The sequence below is a fragment of the Fulmarus glacialis genome, unplaced genomic scaffold (genome assembly GCF_000690835.1).
Source record: "Fulmarus glacialis isolate BGI_N327 unplaced genomic scaffold, ASM69083v1 scaffold11090, whole genome shotgun sequence".
Classification (NCBI taxonomy): Eukaryota; Metazoa; Chordata; class Aves; order Procellariiformes; family Procellariidae; genus Fulmarus; species Fulmarus glacialis.
The window spans coordinates 1-18,768 of NW_009185809.1; the positions used below are offsets into that span (position 1 = coordinate 1).

The window sequence follows — 18,768 nt, forward strand, 5'->3', positions numbered from 1 at the left end:
CACAGCAAGGCGGCCTTCCTCCCCTAGTGTAAAATAAACCTAGTTACAAATAAGCTAGTTACAATATGCAAATTCCTCCCACAGGACACAGCTGGTGCCTCGGTCGCAGGAGAAGCGGCACCGACATGGGCAGCTCCCGTCCTCGCCCTGCCCCTGGGTTTTGCTCCATCCCGAGTCACCTCGGCCACCTTCTGCCTGACTGGCCTTGAAAAACAGACACCACCGCTGCTTTTGCAAGTCAGAAAACCCCCTGGAGGAGGCTCCGACTGTGGAGTGCGCAGTAAATAGGCAGGCTGGCTGTGGCTGTACTCCTCTACAGAAGAAATCAGTCCAGATTTTCCACTGTTTTGTTTATACCCGGTATCTGATCTGTAAAGGTACTAAAACCAGACTTGAGCCCATCTTAGAAATGTGCTCCAGCTGATTTGGTCATCCTCAAAAAGATGAACAGCTTTCGAAATTGGCAGATCAGGGCCAAATTTTGTCTGTCTTGACTTAGCAGGCAGGCATAGTTGAGGCAACTCTCAAATGCTGGAGGCATAAAAACGAGGTGGCTAAGCGCTAAAAGGAAAAAAAAAACCCACTTCTGAATTTCTTTTAACATATATAAACAGAAGGAAAAATTAATTAAGTGAGAACCAGCGCTACTGGTGTGCTCACAAAGGGTCAGGTAGATCTTTTGGAAAGGGCTGAAGCGTTACAAACATCACGGCCGCGCAGGTCTGCGACCACAGCACTGCCCCTGACTGCCGCGTTCGCTGGGTCAGGACAAACACAGTGTGTCAACCACTGGCCTGAACGGAAAACGATCCCTCCGGATTTATTTATTCCTACTAAAGCAAAATCCTGTTAAACAGTACGTAACTCTGTGTCTCTACAAACTCACAGCTATCTGCCAAACAATAAAAATTCCAAACTACAAAAGATGAGTTGTATTCAGTAAATATAAATGGGAAATTTAGGCTTTGTGTAGAATGTTTATCAGACTATTTACAGTGCAACACAGATCGTTTGAGTTCAGATCTCGCCAGCTTCTCTCTCTTCTGATCTCTTGGAACGAGATTTGCCATTTGTGCTCTCGTGCCGCCTCTCAGAAGAGCTCTTCTCTTTTCTCTCTCTGTCTCGTGACTTTTCTCTTGAAGATCGATCTCTAGAAGATCTGAAGTACAAAGTAAACCATCGCTATAAGCTTCACAACTAAAAGAATTTTCAAATATGCATAAAATTACAACATCTTCCCCTAGCAGGGCTGTGACATAACACAAGTTTCTTACAGAAATGTGCCTAGATACTGCCATTTCGGGAGTGGTGTCCCCCAAGACAGCAACTCTGGTCCCTCTACAAGCTTTATGCAAGGGAACACCAGTTTTGCAGCGCTGAGTGCACGGCACAGGCTTTGTTACTCTCTCCTTAAAGTGATCCTTTCAAGCTGTTGCCACAGGGGCTCTCTGAGGTCTTCCCTGGGCCCCTTACTAGTTTCCTGGGCCATACTAAAGTGCCTGCGATTCCTTCCTCATCTATCACTCAGCTCTGTTTGTGTCTTCTAGAGTGTTTTTTTCATTATGCTCTAAGCTAGTGGCTTTCTGCTCAACTGCTTTAAATACCAACTGTATTCTTTGGACTCAAACGCTTGCGCAGCTTTGCATCCTGACAAGTGTCGTCCTTGGCAGCATCCTGTGTTCAAAGCCAGGATGATACAGATTTATATTCACAGCCCACAACGGGCAAATCTTTTCACAGCCTGCCCAAATGACCGCTACAGATTTTCAGCAGTGCTTCGCTGTATCGGCCCACACAGAATTAAGCAGAGGGCTTCCTACTAGGTCCAATCTGAAAAGGCTGCTCTCCTGTGTGATTCATGCCAGCTTATCGACTAGCAGCCTTCAGAGGGTGCTGATCCCAAATGAGCTCTAGCGGCCCGCACCCCTTCAGAACGAGGCAGAGGCTTTCACAGACCCTGCAGAGCCAGCATGTTTTACCCCAGGACTCAGTACGCAGGTTTTTCTTTACAGTCGCAAGAGGAGGACCCGGCAGATACCTTAGAGGTTCCAGCTTTCATTCATGCTGATTGTAAGGCTTGGAAATACTGCACAATTGATATATTAAAACCTTACAGCCCTCTGTATCACATAAGCCATTTCATTTTCATTAAACTGTGTCATTTAACCAGAAGACAACATGAGTCTGCCTGATGAGATGAACTCTCTTCCTGTTCCCACAACAATGTCTGCTGCCCGTAGTCCTCCTACCCTGAGATCTCCAGATCCTGCCACGGGCACTCCACTTTATACAAGTGAGACCTCAGACCAGAAGAACCTGAATGCAGGTTTCATTAATTCTCAAGGTGAAAACAGAACCTACGCTCTTTCAGGGAACAGGGTTTTTCTGTTTGTTCTCTTGGTTTTATTTTATTTTCTTAAACTGATTCTGGTCTCTCCCCAGTTCTCAGTAATTTTGTGAAAATATGTCAGCTAGCCAATCCCCCTACAATCTCGATGGGCTGATTTGAATGTGTTCAAGGTTTTCGAAGTAATCCCTTACCTGCTCTTTAGTAATAGTTATTACAGGGTCTTCCTCACTTCCTAATTGTCCAAACTTCTTTTCTTTATTTTTCATGTTCAAGACAGATTTAAAAAAGGACTTTAGTATCTCAGCCATTGGAGAATCAACAGTATTTACATACCCCCCTCAATTAACAGACTTATTTTTTCAGACCATTATTTCCCTCCCCTTCATCAGGTATCTTTAAAACCTGTTCTTACCCCTTAGCTAAAGTGACACAAGACACACAACAGTAGGTTTGTTTCTAGAACTATACTTGAGTGGTGGTACCTAAGCAGGTGAGACAGTGCTAAAGCACTCCCCTGTTAATGAGGAGCATTTAAAAAAAGCCAGATCTAACTTCAGCAAGCACCCGGTGATAAGACTTGCTCCTGGGCTTAGAAGGGCTGTAAGGAAACACAATGATTCCTTTCAATTTTTCTAATACTCCTACGTATGCTTGCCTCATCCTTCCTCCAACACACTGGGTGTTTTGCTGAGTTTCAGAAGAGACTGAAAGCCCTTCTTTGGACTACAGCGCTTCTCCTCAGTGACAGGAGAATGGTATACTCCTCCTCCTGGCTTCCTTTTCCCCTCCCTCTAGTGCAGATTCCTAAAGAACTGTCTGTCTCTCTACCAGCCTTCTAACAGAAGACTTCCCCCAGATCCCAAATCGTACGCTTCCTTCCCCTTGGCAGCACTGAGAGAAAGAAGCTGGGAAGCAGAAGATAACCATAGAAATGTAACGTCAAAACTGCCTCTTAATTACTTGGCTTTTACCGGCCTGGGGAGGCTCAGTTAGCTCAAGCAGGCCTTTGCATGAGAAGCAGCACAAGACAACCAGCAATTTCTCAAGGCTCAGCACTGCAAATCAGGGAACCAGTTCCATCTCCCAGACTCTCAAGCCGGGATCTCGCTGTACAGCTACTGCCCTACTGCTCTCACATGAGGCCACCTATGAACGGCCACTGGGAAATCCCGCTTTGGCCCAGGAGCTGGTACAGGACACTGCAGCTGCTAACTTGAGAAACCGGTCGTACTCCTGCTCACTCTAAGGGACTGGGGAGGCTCACTGCGATGCCAAGGACTCCCCTTTCCAGAAGCACTCGTGTGAGGAATACATACTTGTGTTTTGAACTCCTGTCTCTGGACCCCCGTCGGTGACCTCTGCTGTGGCTGCGGGAACGGCTCCGGTGGCGTCTGTGTCGGTCTCGGGAGCGGGAGCGAGACTTCCGCCGTTCACGGGAAGCCGATCTCGAGCGTCTTCGCCTCCTATCCCGAGACCGTGATCTGAAGAGGACACAGATTGCCTCAGACTCAGGAGACTGGCCAGTACATCGGATCTGTACACCTGAGCCCATCTCTCAGACATTCCCGAGTAACAAATACCCAGAGCATCAGCACTCACCCCCCCCAGCCGCATCCCTGCCAACACAGAAGGCAGATCACCCACAGGGTGGGCATCTCCCTCCTGAGCCTCACGCCTCCAACAAAATGCCAATGGGTAAATTCAGTTTGCTGGGAAGCTCATATAAAAAGCTCCCACCATAAATGTAAGCATGTGCTGATGCCTACAGCAAAGCTTACCAACCGTGCCTCACTCAAAATGGGCCTGTATAAGTAGAAGAGAGGCCAAAGTAAGTGGCATGTGAAATTACCATAACCCATATGGCAGTCTGCCAAAAGAGAGCCTCCCTGGTGAAAGTACTGCACTTCAGAGGCAGATTTGTTTCAATCTGCTCTAAAAACAAAGAAAGGGTGCCAATGTACATGGAAAGCAGTAGAGAGGAAGATGTCCAGGTACGTGATCACAGAGAATGCCGTCATACCGTTAAGGTAAGCTTTTCACAGAGATGTGGGGCTTTAATCTTGAATGTCTTTATTTTTACATCTGAGGTATAAGATATTTAACAGATATATTTCAGGCATTAAAACTATGAAAGTATATTAGACATTTATTGAAAGAGGCATCAGGTACATTCTTAGACTCGTACTCGGGAGCACACAGCACCTCTGTCCTGACCGGGCTAGCCAGCATCTGCCTTCTAGCCCAACGGGTGACATGAAGTTGCACAGCAGCACTGCAGTGCCCATGCAGTAGTTCCCATTTCTTTCAGGGAGCAAAACAAAGAGGCTGCGGGGCACTGAGTGAACTCCAACTGAGACCCAGGAAAAACCTCAGTAGCTAGATAGAAACACAAATAGGTATTTGGGGGAACTGTAGGAGAACTGTACACTCACCTTCGACGATCTCTATTTCTTGATCCAGACCTAGAAAGAAGAGGAGAGTTAAGCGAGAGAAGGTATGACTAGTCAGTGGGTTTTCAGTATAACAACCCATTCACCCTGGCAGCTCTTCACAGGAACACAACAATACCCCCAGTAACACGTCCGTTAAAAAAAAGGTTGCCATAAAACCATTAAAACATTTAATTATCTTCAATTTGTGGGGGCAGGGGCAATGGGAATTTGTCAAAAACTGAAGAACTTTGTAGAAATACTAGTTTCTACATGCAGAGCTTGTCAGAACAGAAAAGGTTCAGTCTCTGTTAATAAAACACCACAACGAACCTCTCCAACTTTAAGTTTGTTGTGCATATTTCATAGATACTTTACCCTCTGAAGCCTAACATCAACTAGATCAACTCTAATATTTTCAAGAAAAAGTGCCACTCTCCAGTCAGAAAGACACTTGAGAGTTCTCCAATTATGGTTCCTTTGAGGTAGTTGTACATTAAAAAGGTTTTAATAACGAGAAAATACGGGATTTTCTCACTCCTCACATTTATTTAACATTAGATGGAAATTTGCATCAATGATTTTTTTTCTTGTTTGGGAAAGATGAGCTAGAAAAAAAAGAGAAGACACAGACACAGGGGAAGAACTATTTCTGAAAAGTAACTGAGATACACAGAAAATCCTTCATCCCAGGCTTAGAAAGCAACTTGAGAACAATCATCCAAGACTCAACTATTCTTTCTCACATTTCCATGGCTTCAGAGCTCATGTACAGCACTCTAACCTTAACGCTGTAAGCATTAGCTTTTGACAGTCTGTAAATAACAATGTCACAACTCTTTTACCTTCTGAAGGGCCATTACGCAGCACCACTTAAAATATCACTCCACGTGAAAGATACGCCCTCCCTTTTTCTCTACGGTCACGTTTCAGAGCCAGCCTACACCAAAACTTCACACACTGTCTGAACGGTCTCTTTTTGCTTTACTTGAGAAGCGGCCGGTCTCCTTGTTTAGTGGACCAGATGAAGGAAAAGCTGATAAACCAGGAGAGCAAGGCAATAACCACACACCTCCTTTTTCATGTAACAGGACCTGACAGAGCAGCAGGACCTCCTGTAGATGCCTGGCAGGCAGTGGTGGTTGTAATTACTCCAAGTTCTTAATGTTCTTTTCCTCCTGATCACTTTATTCTGAATCACCAGTGCACACAGCCACACAAAGCCATTCCACATCCCCTGAAAAACCCTTCCACGCCTGTGATCTGAGCAGGATTTTGCACAATAAACTCCCGATAATCACTCCCTAGCGCTAGACTTCAGAATTCAGGAAGCATCCAACAAAACAGCACTTTCCTTGCTAGCCTGAATCAGTATACAGCCGGAGACAGTAGAAGACTGCTGTCCAGAGAAGTGAGAGGCTGAGCTTCCCCCCCCGCCCCCCTCTTTTTCATCCCAGCATCACAGAGGCTATGTGCTGAGTTTCATAACCTGTGTTTTGTCCAACTTATTACAAAGGAAATCCATTTGGCAACTGCACTTAGTCTTGTTTGCTGGTGTACTCTGGAAGCAAATACCGAGGTCTGCTCTTCCAAGAGCTCTCCACAGAATTTTAGTCTTAAGAGATTACTGGGTAGCCCGCAGTCACCGGCAAGTCACAGTCACCAAACAAAGGACTTGTGCTTATTTACCACTAAGGGTGACAACCCAGTTCACTCATTCCTATGTGGAAATCACAGTTTAGTTGACAAATTAATAAAGTCTGCGAGAGCTGCAGTTTCACAAGTGAATCTACAGGTTTCCTTAGTATGTCATAGTGCCTATAAGCCACCAAAGACTTCTCGAAGTCAAGTGGTACTCTTTCTCTTACTGAATAACACCATGAAGATGCTGCATATGAAGATATGACAAGAAGAATTATGAAGGCAATGTATTTGCTGTGGTTCCTTCAAGTATCAAGCTGTGCTTAAGAGAGGCAGTCTGAAAGGCAGTAGAAGTCATTGATTAGTTTTTGATGGAATAACGCCCCATAAGCATGGTGTTGCACAGCTCCAGAGGAGAAGGTGCTGAGAAATCAAGAAATGTGGGCTGTAGTCCAGTTCTGACACTAAGCGTCCACTGGGAAAACTATTTTCCTTCTTTGGGTCAAGCCCCCATTTTGGAGAGGCAAATAATTTGACCTCCTCTGTATGGCACTCCTGGCTCCTTCGTAACATGCTTTTCTTTGGTACCTGAACAAAGGAGCACACAGATGCCTCCATACAGAGCGAGAGCAAAGGCTGGCCACAGTCTCTAAGTACCGCCACAACCAGCAAGAACTCATACTTTAGACCAACTCAGTGCAGTTCTTAAACCCTTCACATTTAAAGCATTAAATATTCAAAAGTGATCTTCAAACCCCCTTATCAGATGCATCCATACATGGACTACCTGTGAATACAAGAGGCTCCTTAACTCTCAGGAACTGAGATTAAAAAAACAAACCAAAACACAAAAACAAAACCACAGACATGCCACAGGAGGAAGAAAGCCAGCATTCTGGGGAGATCCGGAGAACTCTTCCTGAAGGCAATTCTGTTGAGCAATTTTCACACAGAAATGAATGCCAGGAAGAAGAGGCACCATGGAGACAGACAGACTGAGTACAGGCTAAATGTGGTCCTCACCGTGGGTCAGAAAGAGCCTGCCACAAAGCAGCTGCATGGGAAGACACTTCTTGTTTCATTTCCATCTTTCTGTCTGTAGCAACAGCATACATCAGTCCCTTTCGATTAACTCCTGCACTCATCAGCCAGTTCCAGATTCTGCAGCTCCCAAGTATAACTGCATTACTGACAATCTTGCATGGATGCCAGAAAGTTGTGAGGCTCTATATGAAGTGCTGCAGTTCAGGAGAAAGCTGCAGCATGAACTGGCGTTTCATACGACACAGGGAGAGAAAACCCACATAAAACACCCTAATTGGAGAATGCATAACAATTTGGGGCTTACATCTTCACAATACACCAAAATCACCAAGCCGCAGACCACAGAAAACCAAGCTGCTTCGATTCTGGTATTTCTTTGCTAGCATTTCCAGCAACGTGTACCCAGAAGCCAGCACCGTATTAGAGCATACTGCAGTTATGTATCTCTCATGCCTCGGACATGGATGGCTGAAACACACTCTGCAGTTTACACCAAGGGTCAAAAAGAGCTTTCCACAGGCAACAAGGTTAGGGTTTTTGACGCAAGAAGTACAAGAGGAGAAACACGTGAGGTAACTGTGAGATGCTGTGACAGTGAGAATAGCATTCCTCCTTAGCCACTTCCTCTGCCTGACCATTGCAAATAACCACCCTCTCCACACCAGGCTGTTTAACTGAGCTGTTTACACACAAGGTGCCTGTTCGGTTCAAATAAAGAAGAAATAGTTTTTCCAGTTCAGCTGGCAAGAGGCAGAAGAGCTTGTCCTGAGAATACCAACGTTGCAGCCACTCCCACTGCCCAAGGATTATACACGTATGAGCAGAAGGTGACACATACGGCCACAACCACCAGAAGCAGCCACTCCTTGGGATCCCTCGGATCCCCTAGGAAGTGTTTTGAAAAGCTGTGCCAAAAGCACGTCACTGTTATTGCAGAAAAGTTTCTGAGCAAGACAGGCAGCCCACCATCTGGCTCATGGATACCAGCTCCATTCTGCTACCACCTCCTAGCCTAGAAGTGAGGAGGGCTGTCCAGGGAATTTTTGCATGACTACTGCCTTTTGAGCAGACCTAGCCCTCACTCATCTTAAACTTTGCCACTCAGATGCGGGACTAGATGAGGGCATTTTATCCAGATTCAGCTTCCCAAAGACAGGGACTAGACCAATGTAAGCCTGAAGATTAAAGGGAGCTCACATCTTTCAGATACACAATGGAGGTTAAAACAATACACATACAATCACTCTAAGGTGGGGGTTTTGTCCATTTGTTTTCATCTTTAACTGAATGCCAAGGTGCTCATGCAGCATCTGGAGCATTTCCAACAGCTGCTCCAGCAGCAGATGCTGCTTTCCTGCAGTGCTCAAATACAAGAAATGAGACTATTTCACAACCAACTTCACAAACCAGTTATCAGCTTCCACTTACCGTCTGCCCATTCTCTCCTCTCGTTCTCTCTCCTCTCTCCGTCTCAAACGATCCTGGTTTCTCTTCTCTTGTTTTTCTGCCACTGTTTTCTAGAAAAAAATTCACATCGTATTTCAGCCATACAGTAACAGGTCAGAGAGATCTGCAGGGAGACTGTTCAGGTAGTAAGACAAAAAACTGTTTCACTGCATTTTGCTAGTCAAGATCTCCATCAAGGTTCTCATTTTCCTCGCAACTTCACTAACATACATCAGTGCAAGAAATGCCACTCCCTACTCTGCTTGTGCTCTCAGAGGCAAGCGCGTAAGCTTTGAGGCAAGGACTGTGTCGCCATGAGTATACATGACACACAATGAAACAGCGCTCTGGCCTTGTGACAATGATCAGTCGAGGCACTGACCTCGATATACTGCCTGAATAAGGCACAGATATCACAACTCTTACTCGAGCAGTCTAAAGGTCTGTGTTTGCAAGCAAGGCCAGTACCGCAACTCCACTACAAACCATTCCAGGAAACTTCTAATCACTTCAGCTACTGAAGACATTCACTGACAGCACTATGTGAAACTTCAGTTCAAGCATTTCGTTAAGAGGTCTGAAAGTGCTCTTCAATAGTCAAAAAACCCACAGTGACAAATTTCAGCCAATGAGAAACATGCAACTGTACCATTGCTCTATTTAAGGAAGAAATGACAGCAGTGATCTGGTTTGACTAATTCTGAGGGTACTTATTTAGTAACCCAGAAATTACAGAACATGTGAGGCTATGCAAACCTCCATTTGAAGTTTCAGGGATTCTGCAGTCAGAAATTTCTGGGCTTCTGCAGGCACTCTGCAAAGAATCCCATATGAATTTAATAGAAGTGTTGAATGTCTTCAGAACTACAAGGAGAAGGTTTAAAAGAGAGAGGATTACCCTCAGCTGATCCAGTTTCTCACGAATCTGAATGAAACCCAAGTGTAATTTGCCTCCAAAGTGGTCAGCAAGACGCCGGTCGTTGTCATGGAGACCAAGATAGGCTGAACAGACTTCACACACACGCAGCTTCTGCTGCTGGAAACTGGATGCAGGCATTGAATTTCGGTATTCTTCCTAAAGGGAGGCAAAAAAACAGGCAAATGTCAGGGAGCCCTTACATAGTCACAACCCTCCAGGGAAACCCCTGCAAAGAATTGCCCTGCCGCTTTCAAGAATCAGAAAGACACCCTCAGTATAAAGGAGGTGCCGTACAAAACGCTTTGCGAGCACAGCTAACCTGACAGTCTACTCCTGCAAGTGACTAGTGACCAAATATTTCAGAGGACGAATCCCCCCCCGCCCCAGTCAGTTATCTTCACTAGATAAAAATTTCTAAAAAGCTCTTCTTCATCTATGACGCTACACTGCCAACTGCTTGCTGGCACATGGCTGAAACTGAAAAAGGAAGTACTGGCAACATAGGAAAAGAGGTAGGAACCGCCCAGCTGTTTGTCATGTACTCAGCCTAGCTCAGTCCGCTATTACAATTCATAGGAGAACCACGGCCATACCTCTGCCTCTTTCTTTTTTGCTCGGACTTTCTCCACTTCCATCAGGATCTTCTGAGACTCGTCAACGTTTCCTTCAGCTCCCAGCTGTTCAGCTTTAGCTAGGAGTTTTCCAATGTCTTCATTCAGCTCATGTACTTTCTCTGCCTAAAGAGAATAATGTCTTTTAATAAGACAAAAAACTTGCTAAAGCTTGCAAGATGACTTTTCTTTTTTCTCTAAAAAATATTGTTTAATAAAAGCAGTTGGTAGATGACCATAAATCTCCAAGTCAAAGCAGTCCCAACAAAAAGGGATTGGTGGGCCGAGTACAGGCAATGCAGTCACAGACACATAGCAAAGAGAGAAACTAGACATGGAGAGGACATCATCAGTTCTGCCGCAAACGGTGGCAGATTTCTGGCTTGCAGGACAGGATGAAGTCTGCAAAACCAGCTTCAGAAATACTTTGTATTGTCCCAGTGAAGCAAGTTCCTAAAGAGGAAACTCCATGAGCATTTACTAAGTGAAAAGACAATAATCATGGGATGGATTTACTATTCTAAGCTATTACATTAACATGGAATAGTGTGGGGTAAAAACGATATACTTTATTGCCATGCTAAAGCAACCTATTTTAGAGTTCATGTTTTACACTACTATGGCCCTCTGAACCAGTAAGTTTGTCACAAGAACAGCCAGAGCAGCATTTGAGGAGGATGGCTGGAAACCACAAAGCCTTTGTGGAGCCTAACTTCCCGGTATCAATGGTGTCAGAGTGCTCTCACACAGACTTGCAGAACAAACGTTTAATGAAAGGACAATACCTTTGCAGACACTTCAGCACTGATCTCTTCCTGTGTCTCAGCCAGGCGTTTCTTGGCCAGTTCTGTTCTCCTATCACACTCCGCGATGAAGGATTCCAGGTGATCCATCGCCTGCATGTTCGGACAAAGAATTGTGAATAAAGATGCTCCCCATGCCAGATCTAGCTTTGACAGCCAACAGCTAGCTGGTGCAATCCCTGGATAATGCACAAACAACCTCAAGAATGGATGCCTTGAGAAAAAAAATATATGACGCTTTGCAGAAAAAGTAAAATTTGATCCCTGCCCTTAAGTCTGTCATCTGCCTGGAACCTGACACAGTTCCTTTACTCTGACACATAACAGAATGCTCACATTAAGACTGCTTTGCACTGGAACCTCCAACACACGAGCAACAGGTGCAAAGACAAAAGCACTGGAATAACGTAAAAAGGGAAGACAGAATTGTTCTTCCACTTGATCTGTTCCATCACAGAAAGCTAAATCTGGCAAAAGCGAAACCACAGAGCAGAAGGCTTTTAACGTCAAATCTTCTGGGACAGGCCACCAGGTTACGATGACCTGGTACAGAGCAGCAGGTGTGGGATGCAAGGAATGCCAGAGAAGCCTCGCAGCTAGCTGGACTAATGGGATTGCAAGGACCATAATTACTTTTACAATTTCAAGTCAGCAATCAATCCGGCATTTGGGCAGGGGCTGTACATTCTTGTCAGATAACACATCAAATAACATGGCTAGCTGCAATGCCCACTGAGTTCTATTGTTCAGCCAAATAACTTCAAGACGCAGTTTCCACAAAGGTAAAAAGAATTTCTCTGTACTCACATCCAGCTCAAAAAACAGGTCTCTCTCTTTACTTGCAATCTCATAATCTGCTCGCAGTGCCAAGTCATGGATCTTTGTACATTCTCCCAGGTCCATTCGCTGTTGAAAAGAAAAAGGAAAATCAATGGGAGAACCCTCCATTATGGCAACAAGCAGCAGATACTTAACTCTTGCCACCTGTATATCAAAATACAGCCTTTTTAGGAAGAAGAGCTTCCTCTTAACCTGTCAGCAACAGAACTAGCCAGAAGAACCACATGCTTGCTAGAATCCCTTTTCTAGGTGTTCCTGGAACAACATTAAAACACCCCAAATGTTTTAAGTCTAGTCCTACTCCTGCTCTAGGTCACAGCACAGCCTTAGAAATTGCTGGGAGGGAGCTGGGAAGGCACAGCATACTGGAGCAGCGACTCCTTCAATGGGCACTAACTCCAAATGCCTCCTATTACAGAGCTACAGCACAGCGAAACATACAGCTTTGTTTAACATTTAACCCTGTTTAACGCTCACCTGGAAAAGCATATCTCTGTCAGGACGAGCCCTAGTAACATATTGAAAGATACCAAATCATAGAACACAGACAGAATGCTTCCTATCAAGAACAAGTGGACCTAAGGGAATAAGAGGTATGGCCAGTAGAAAAGCACAAACCCACACTCAGCAACAACAGACTCGTAATTCTACAGCTAGCCCCTTCCCACATTCAGCTGCAGCCTGGAATTTTAAAACCTGCCCAGCAAAGCTAATTCCTACGCATAAGCCCATCTAATGAGAGACTTCTTGAGAGCATCTCCCTTCCCAGAAAGCTCTGACTTGCATGCTGCCTGTCATTCCCGTTGCAGTAGATGCTATTTAAATTTGTTATTTTTCCCCAACCTAGTAGTTAACAGCCACATGAAACGAAGTTAATTATGCTCTCAAAACATGGAAATTGCATTTCGACATTATCAATATGTAACAGAGAACATTTCTCTCATTCTTAAAATACAAAAAGAATATGACATTTTGAAAGCCAGAATAATAAAAGGCCTAAGTGTGAGCCACAGTACGAATGGCAGGGTACATGTCATCACATGAAGGAACACCCCAGCCAGCCATCCTCTTCTCTCCCAGTCACCACCAGTCCTGAGAAGCCCAAACCTGAACACAGCACAACAGGTGTCAACCCACTGAACTGCAGAAAAAGCTAAATACAGCTAAATCGGGATCAACACAGAATCCCTGCAGAACATCACAAACTAGAGCTGGGGGTGCCAGGGACGTTTATGTGAAGCAATGCACTCAGAGAGCAGCAATGAAGTGTTTAGAATGAAGCAAAGCAACTACAGGAAGCTCCACCAGGTAATGCTCAGGTATTCAGCAGTTACCTGTGTTATTAGCTTTTCTTTTTTAAACAATTTCAGATGGCTTGCCATTATTTAGTCTTCCTCATTTTGCTCAGATTTACCAGAAACAGGAGGCCACTGGTAGCAGGCTACAGAAACAGACACTGCATCCAGGAATAGTCCTGCTGAGCTCTCTAATGGTGGAAATTTAATGCCTACAAAAAAAAAAACGTTCCGTACTTTGAGCTTAATCATGTTCATCTTCAGACAAGCCTCTTCAAAGAACGCTAGCGAGCCGCTGTTATTCTACCACAAAAATAACTTTCCACAACGGCAGAGCACAACATGACTTAAATCTTTTATTCTTACGGTCATTCTACTGAGATCCCTTCCCAACATAGGGAGAAAATAGTGATACTCCACGTGATTCTCAAAGACCCTAAGTATTCTTATCTGAACTCTTCTTGCAAGCTAGCTCCACTTCAGAGAAGGGTCTCCAACCCAAAACTTCAGAAGAGCCGACAGCGTGCTCCGTATTCCTCTCCCTGTTTGTTAAAAGGCAACGAATCTCTCAACCTCTTCCTCGAGGAGAGAACGTTTAGGCCTCACCAGCATAGAAACCTCAAGTCTTCCTCCACGTCCTTCGAGATGATCTAGGTGCATGGAGATTTTCACAGGTATTGCTCACTTCAGGTAAGACCACTAGTCCTTCTGTCTCAAAGAATCTTCTCGTCTCAGGGAAGGCCTGTCATCAAATACTCACCCTTCCCAGCAGTGATCGTGACTTGCTCCAGTCAACACACGTTTATAACACAGGTATTTGAGACAGATAACCAGTAGAGCCTGAGTATAACCAGTAGAGCCTGAGTAAAGATTTAACCCCCCCATACACACAAAGATTTAATACGTTTAGATGCCACTGATAATTAGTCCTGCTCACATTTGCTGAGCAATCCACATTCTGAGGTATTTCTTATGATCTCCGCTAAACCACTAACTTGCCAGAAAGTCTATTTCCAAGAGGAAGGCTCCTTAATCAGAGCTGCAGAGTTTTGCCCAAGTGAAAAAGGAAAGCACAGACTCCCACGAAACAATCCTGCAACCTACAGATTTCAGCTCACTCATAACTCCCAGTGGGGGACACAATTAATTCCCTGAATGTAATTTCCGAGCTATGTTCTACCTGGGCAGCTTTCAGACTCGTCTGTCCACTTATTAGTGGAGCTAAAATTCAGGAGGATTACCAGCTGATGCCATCTACGAACGTGCTGCAGTACTTCCACTGACAGAAATATGCTTACCATTAGCTGCAAAGCTAACTCAGTGCAGGCCACTAACGATCTAGTGACAAGTCCCCTGATAACAGCACATGTGCATACTAAACTAACTTGTGTTCTCCCAGAATTTTCCTCCTTTCCCATGGAGACCAAAAAGAGAACCACTGTAGCTTATTTAGTGATAACTGGGGCCAAAGGCTCTTATGACCAGGAACACTGGCCCACCTAAACAAAGCAAACATCAGCATGGCTTCTGCAGCTCTCAGGAATATTCCAGAGCTTCACTTATAGTCTGGACTCCTTCTCTTACTCTGCTCCTGAAGGTCAGTGAATGGGACTCCATCACATTTCACCGAGCACAGCTACCCAAGGGATCCAGCTTCCTGCCCGTCTCCAATCAGCCTCCCACTAAGGAGTATCTGCAAACGTGAAGGACGCAGCAATAAGAATGCCTTTGGGGGGAGGATGCAACATAAGCAGCACCAGAAGGCTTGGAGCATCTGTTGGAAGTTTCCAAAAAGATCCAAGGTCCTGATTTCCGCAATAATACACATGCAGAGATGGATGCTACCCCATCCAGCTGAGGCTGGTTCACCCACACAGCTCTTCCCTTAATGGAGCACCGTAAGATGCCAACATCACAAGGAACGCCTGCACATTCCAGTTTTCTTTCTGTGCTGGTAGTGCTGACAGCTGAAATGCTCTTCCCGTTCCGGACATCACATGTTCTTTCAACACAGATCTGTGGCACCAATACTTTTTCTTGCCCCTAAGACCGTGCTAACAGCAGCGTGAGAGCTCCACAGCCACTTAAAGGCCACCATAAGATCATCTGAGTGATCCACAAGATCACTTGCGCAGAAGCTGCCTTCCTTCCTGCTCCTTTGCAAGATTTGTGAGCACAAATTCCACAGCAAGAGGGAAGAGACAACTCACTGCAGACAAGTAACAACAGAAGCAAGAGGAACAGATTCCTCAATGTGCTTCTCTGCCGCAGGAGACTCGCAAACGCATCTGAACACCTCAGACTTCCTCCAGGCTTTGGCACTACCTCTAACAGCCATGCACAACACTTAATTCAACCCCTTCGACTCACCGTTTACCTTCTTCCTGGAAATGTGCCAGAAGAGGTAGAAGGCAGCCTGCATCTTCAAAACACCGTTTGGATGCCAAAACGTTGTAGAATCTCATGTCAAAAAATATACCCTAACCACAGTGACCTGCACGAAGGATGGAGGTGGGTGGGTGATTTAAGCAGCTTTAAAATTCTGAAATGGAAGTGAGGCGATATGGAGGCTGATGGAGCAATCGCTGGAAAATACATCTGAGCTTCAAATTAATAAAAAAATAGAGAGAGATACAGAGAGATTGGTATTCAACTTCCAACCTTATTCTGCAATAGCAGCCACTGAGAAGCTCAAGTCTGAGCGCTCAGAGCTGAGGCAGCTTTTGCTAAAGCTCTTTCTGCTAGTGCTGCCACAGAGCCTTGCTATCGCAGCGACACGGAGGAAGGAGTGCCAGCCCTCCCCTTCGCTGGGAACCCACTGTGTCAAACCCAGCTCTTGAAATAACAGCAGGAAGGGCTATAAATAATGACGGTATCTTTAAACAATCTGGTTAAGCAGGTGGACAACGTGAATCGCCACAGTATTTACTGTCAAACAGTGAGGGTAAAGATGGATTTCAAACATCCATATTCATCTCCATCCTGCAATTCTGTAATATAGCAACAATTACAAAAGACATGCACCGTTTTCTTTTGAAAGTCAGACTGAATCCTTCATCTGGATGCCTAAATTGAATACTTACTTCGCAAGACCTCGCTGTTAAAAGCCCATGTCACCTTTTGCTCTCAGAGAGAACACGTGAGCCAAACCTTTGAAAATCAGCCAGCTCTGTCCCCAGAGGGCAGCAGCGAAGGAGCCAACTCAACTGTTTCAAACCAGTCAGGCAAAGCGACACACTGCTCAGACCAACCAACTCCAAAGACAAAGTCGGCCTGAGCTGTAACCTGCCATTAGCACACCAACCAGTAATGATGAAAAAGCCACCATGCCATCAGGAGAACAGCACGTGGTTGGAGAGAGGAGGCTGAAAAGCTCCAAAGATTAAGGATTATCGCAGCTGGTCAGAAAAAAAAAGCTTGCTAACCTGAAGATGCAACAGTGAACTAGAGCGCCCAGGACACCAGGCTAACTACGATCTTGCAACCTCCACAGGACAAGTTTCAGGCCCTAACCATCACAAACTGCTAAAAGAGAAATAATCTTGCAACTTCACGTGGGATTGTGAGAGAAAAAACATTTCAAGCAAATTCAGAGAGCTCCTGACTTCAGCGGTTCCATACGCAGGTCGCAGAACCTGAAATTAAAATTGTGACTGCTCCTTGGGCACAGAAAGTCTGATCTCTCCCAGAAGTTACCTACGATGCACAGGCGAGCCCTGAAGAGCTGTACCAACATCTGCCTCACCAGAATTCCTTATTACAGAGAATATACTTACTGTTCCGGCCAGGATATCATGAGGACAGCAATCCAGGAGGTGGCTCTTGCAAACACGATCGTCTGTAAACTTCACCCTTTGTCTGGTTTCATCTCCTGAAATTCATTTGTGATTTTAAATAAGGAGACATTAGAATACCGGTAAGAGAAAAAAGACGTCGGTATGATCATTTCGCCTCAATATGCAGATTAAAATACTTGGTGTTCCTGCTCCCCAAAATTACTCAGAAAAAGCTTAGAGGGTAACAGGATATTCTGGAACACTTATAATTGGCAACAAACACTATTTTAGCGTTTATTCATCCAGTACACCATGTTAACACAGTGTTGGCGAGCCAAGTAACGTCCAAGGCCTGTCATCCATATAAAGAGACAGCACAGCCAGAAGAGAAAAAAGGAGACAGACAGTCTGGCTCACAGCCAAAACCTTTTATTTTTTTTTCCCCCCCCTTTTTTACTGTGAGGAAGGGGCAGGAGGTACCGAAACCCACACTATCGGAGGGCCATGAATCACAAAACAGGGCTGTGCTGGACAGTTTTTATAGGCGATTGCTATTTGCTCATCTGATAATTAAGATATCGGTCCATTTGGTTTGAAAACCAAATCTGCAGTGTGCTTTCCAAGGCCGTGCAAAGATGAATCTTGTAGGTCTTGGCCTGGAACACGAAGCGTGCTTCCCACCCACGTCCCACCCTCAGGAGACATTTTACACTCAGGAGCCACTTAAACAAGACAATATCAGAAAAGCAAAAAAATAAAAATTAAAAAAAGAAACAAAGTTAGTCAATACACACTGCGAGCTCCAACATATACTATACCCATCTGCATTCTTCAAGACCTCAGCTGCAGAATTTTATGCCCACTGTTGAAAAGTTTTAAAGGAAAAGTTTTCTTGCCCACACCTGCAGTAAGGAAGTCAGGGGAATGATACATAAAAGTAAAGGCAAAGTGGTAATGGTATGTGACAATTTTAAAGCTCATCTGTGTATATGACACAGGTATGTGTAATACTAAAGTATGAATATAGTTTAGGATTCGCAAGCATCCAGGAATAATGTTGTGTCTACTGAAAATGTTTCTTTTATTTATTTTTTTTTTCTTTCTAAGCTACACTTTTAAAGTTACTTGTGAAAAAAAAGCAAACACTTTTTTTTTTTTGTTATAACAGCTTTAAAAATTGGTTGTGACTCACGGCTCGATGAACATGAGGCTTTTCTGCAACTCCCTTGCAGATTGATGTAGGCAGGCAAAGATACACTGAACCTTTATAAATAAAATAGAGGGGCCACAATTGTTCAGTTTGTATGAAATAAAAATATGGGAAGCAATTCAATAGCAACTCAATACACAAAGAAAGAAAAGCACTTATTCACTTACGAAACAAAGTGCAAAGTACCTGAACAGCCCTGCTAATGTGCCAAAGGGAATTTAAGTACTCAGCAGGTCGCAGAAAGGAGATACAAACCGCAGCGGGAAGGCATTTTGCACAGGCTGTCACATTTCTTTTCTTGGACAACAACTACAGCGGCCGGCTCCCGCCAGCACACCTACCTACATGCCTCTGTACGTACGGCGCGGCCCGGGCACGGAGCTTTCCCTAAAACCTCTCCGCGG

The 18,768-nt window shown here is 44.7% G+C and overlaps 1 protein-coding gene across 1 annotated transcript; it reads right to left on the minus strand.

The window, feature by feature from the left end:
- Window positions 1-1,017: 1,017 nt before the first annotated feature.
- Window positions 1,018-17,982, minus strand: LUC7L (LUC7-like (S. cerevisiae)). The gene is made up of 10 exons (XM_009578753.1): window positions 17,973-17,982; window positions 17,155-17,249; window positions 12,051-12,149; window positions 11,226-11,336; window positions 10,423-10,566; window positions 9,809-9,985; window positions 8,893-8,981; window positions 4,783-4,812; window positions 3,667-3,831; window positions 1,018-1,159 (listed from the first exon to the last, which is right to left on the minus strand). Exons 1-10 carry the CDS (start codon window positions 17,980-17,982, stop codon window positions 1,018-1,020), a joined length of 1,062 nt encoding a protein of 353 aa, XP_009577048.1.
- Between the last annotated feature and the right edge of the window lie 786 nt (window positions 17,983-18,768).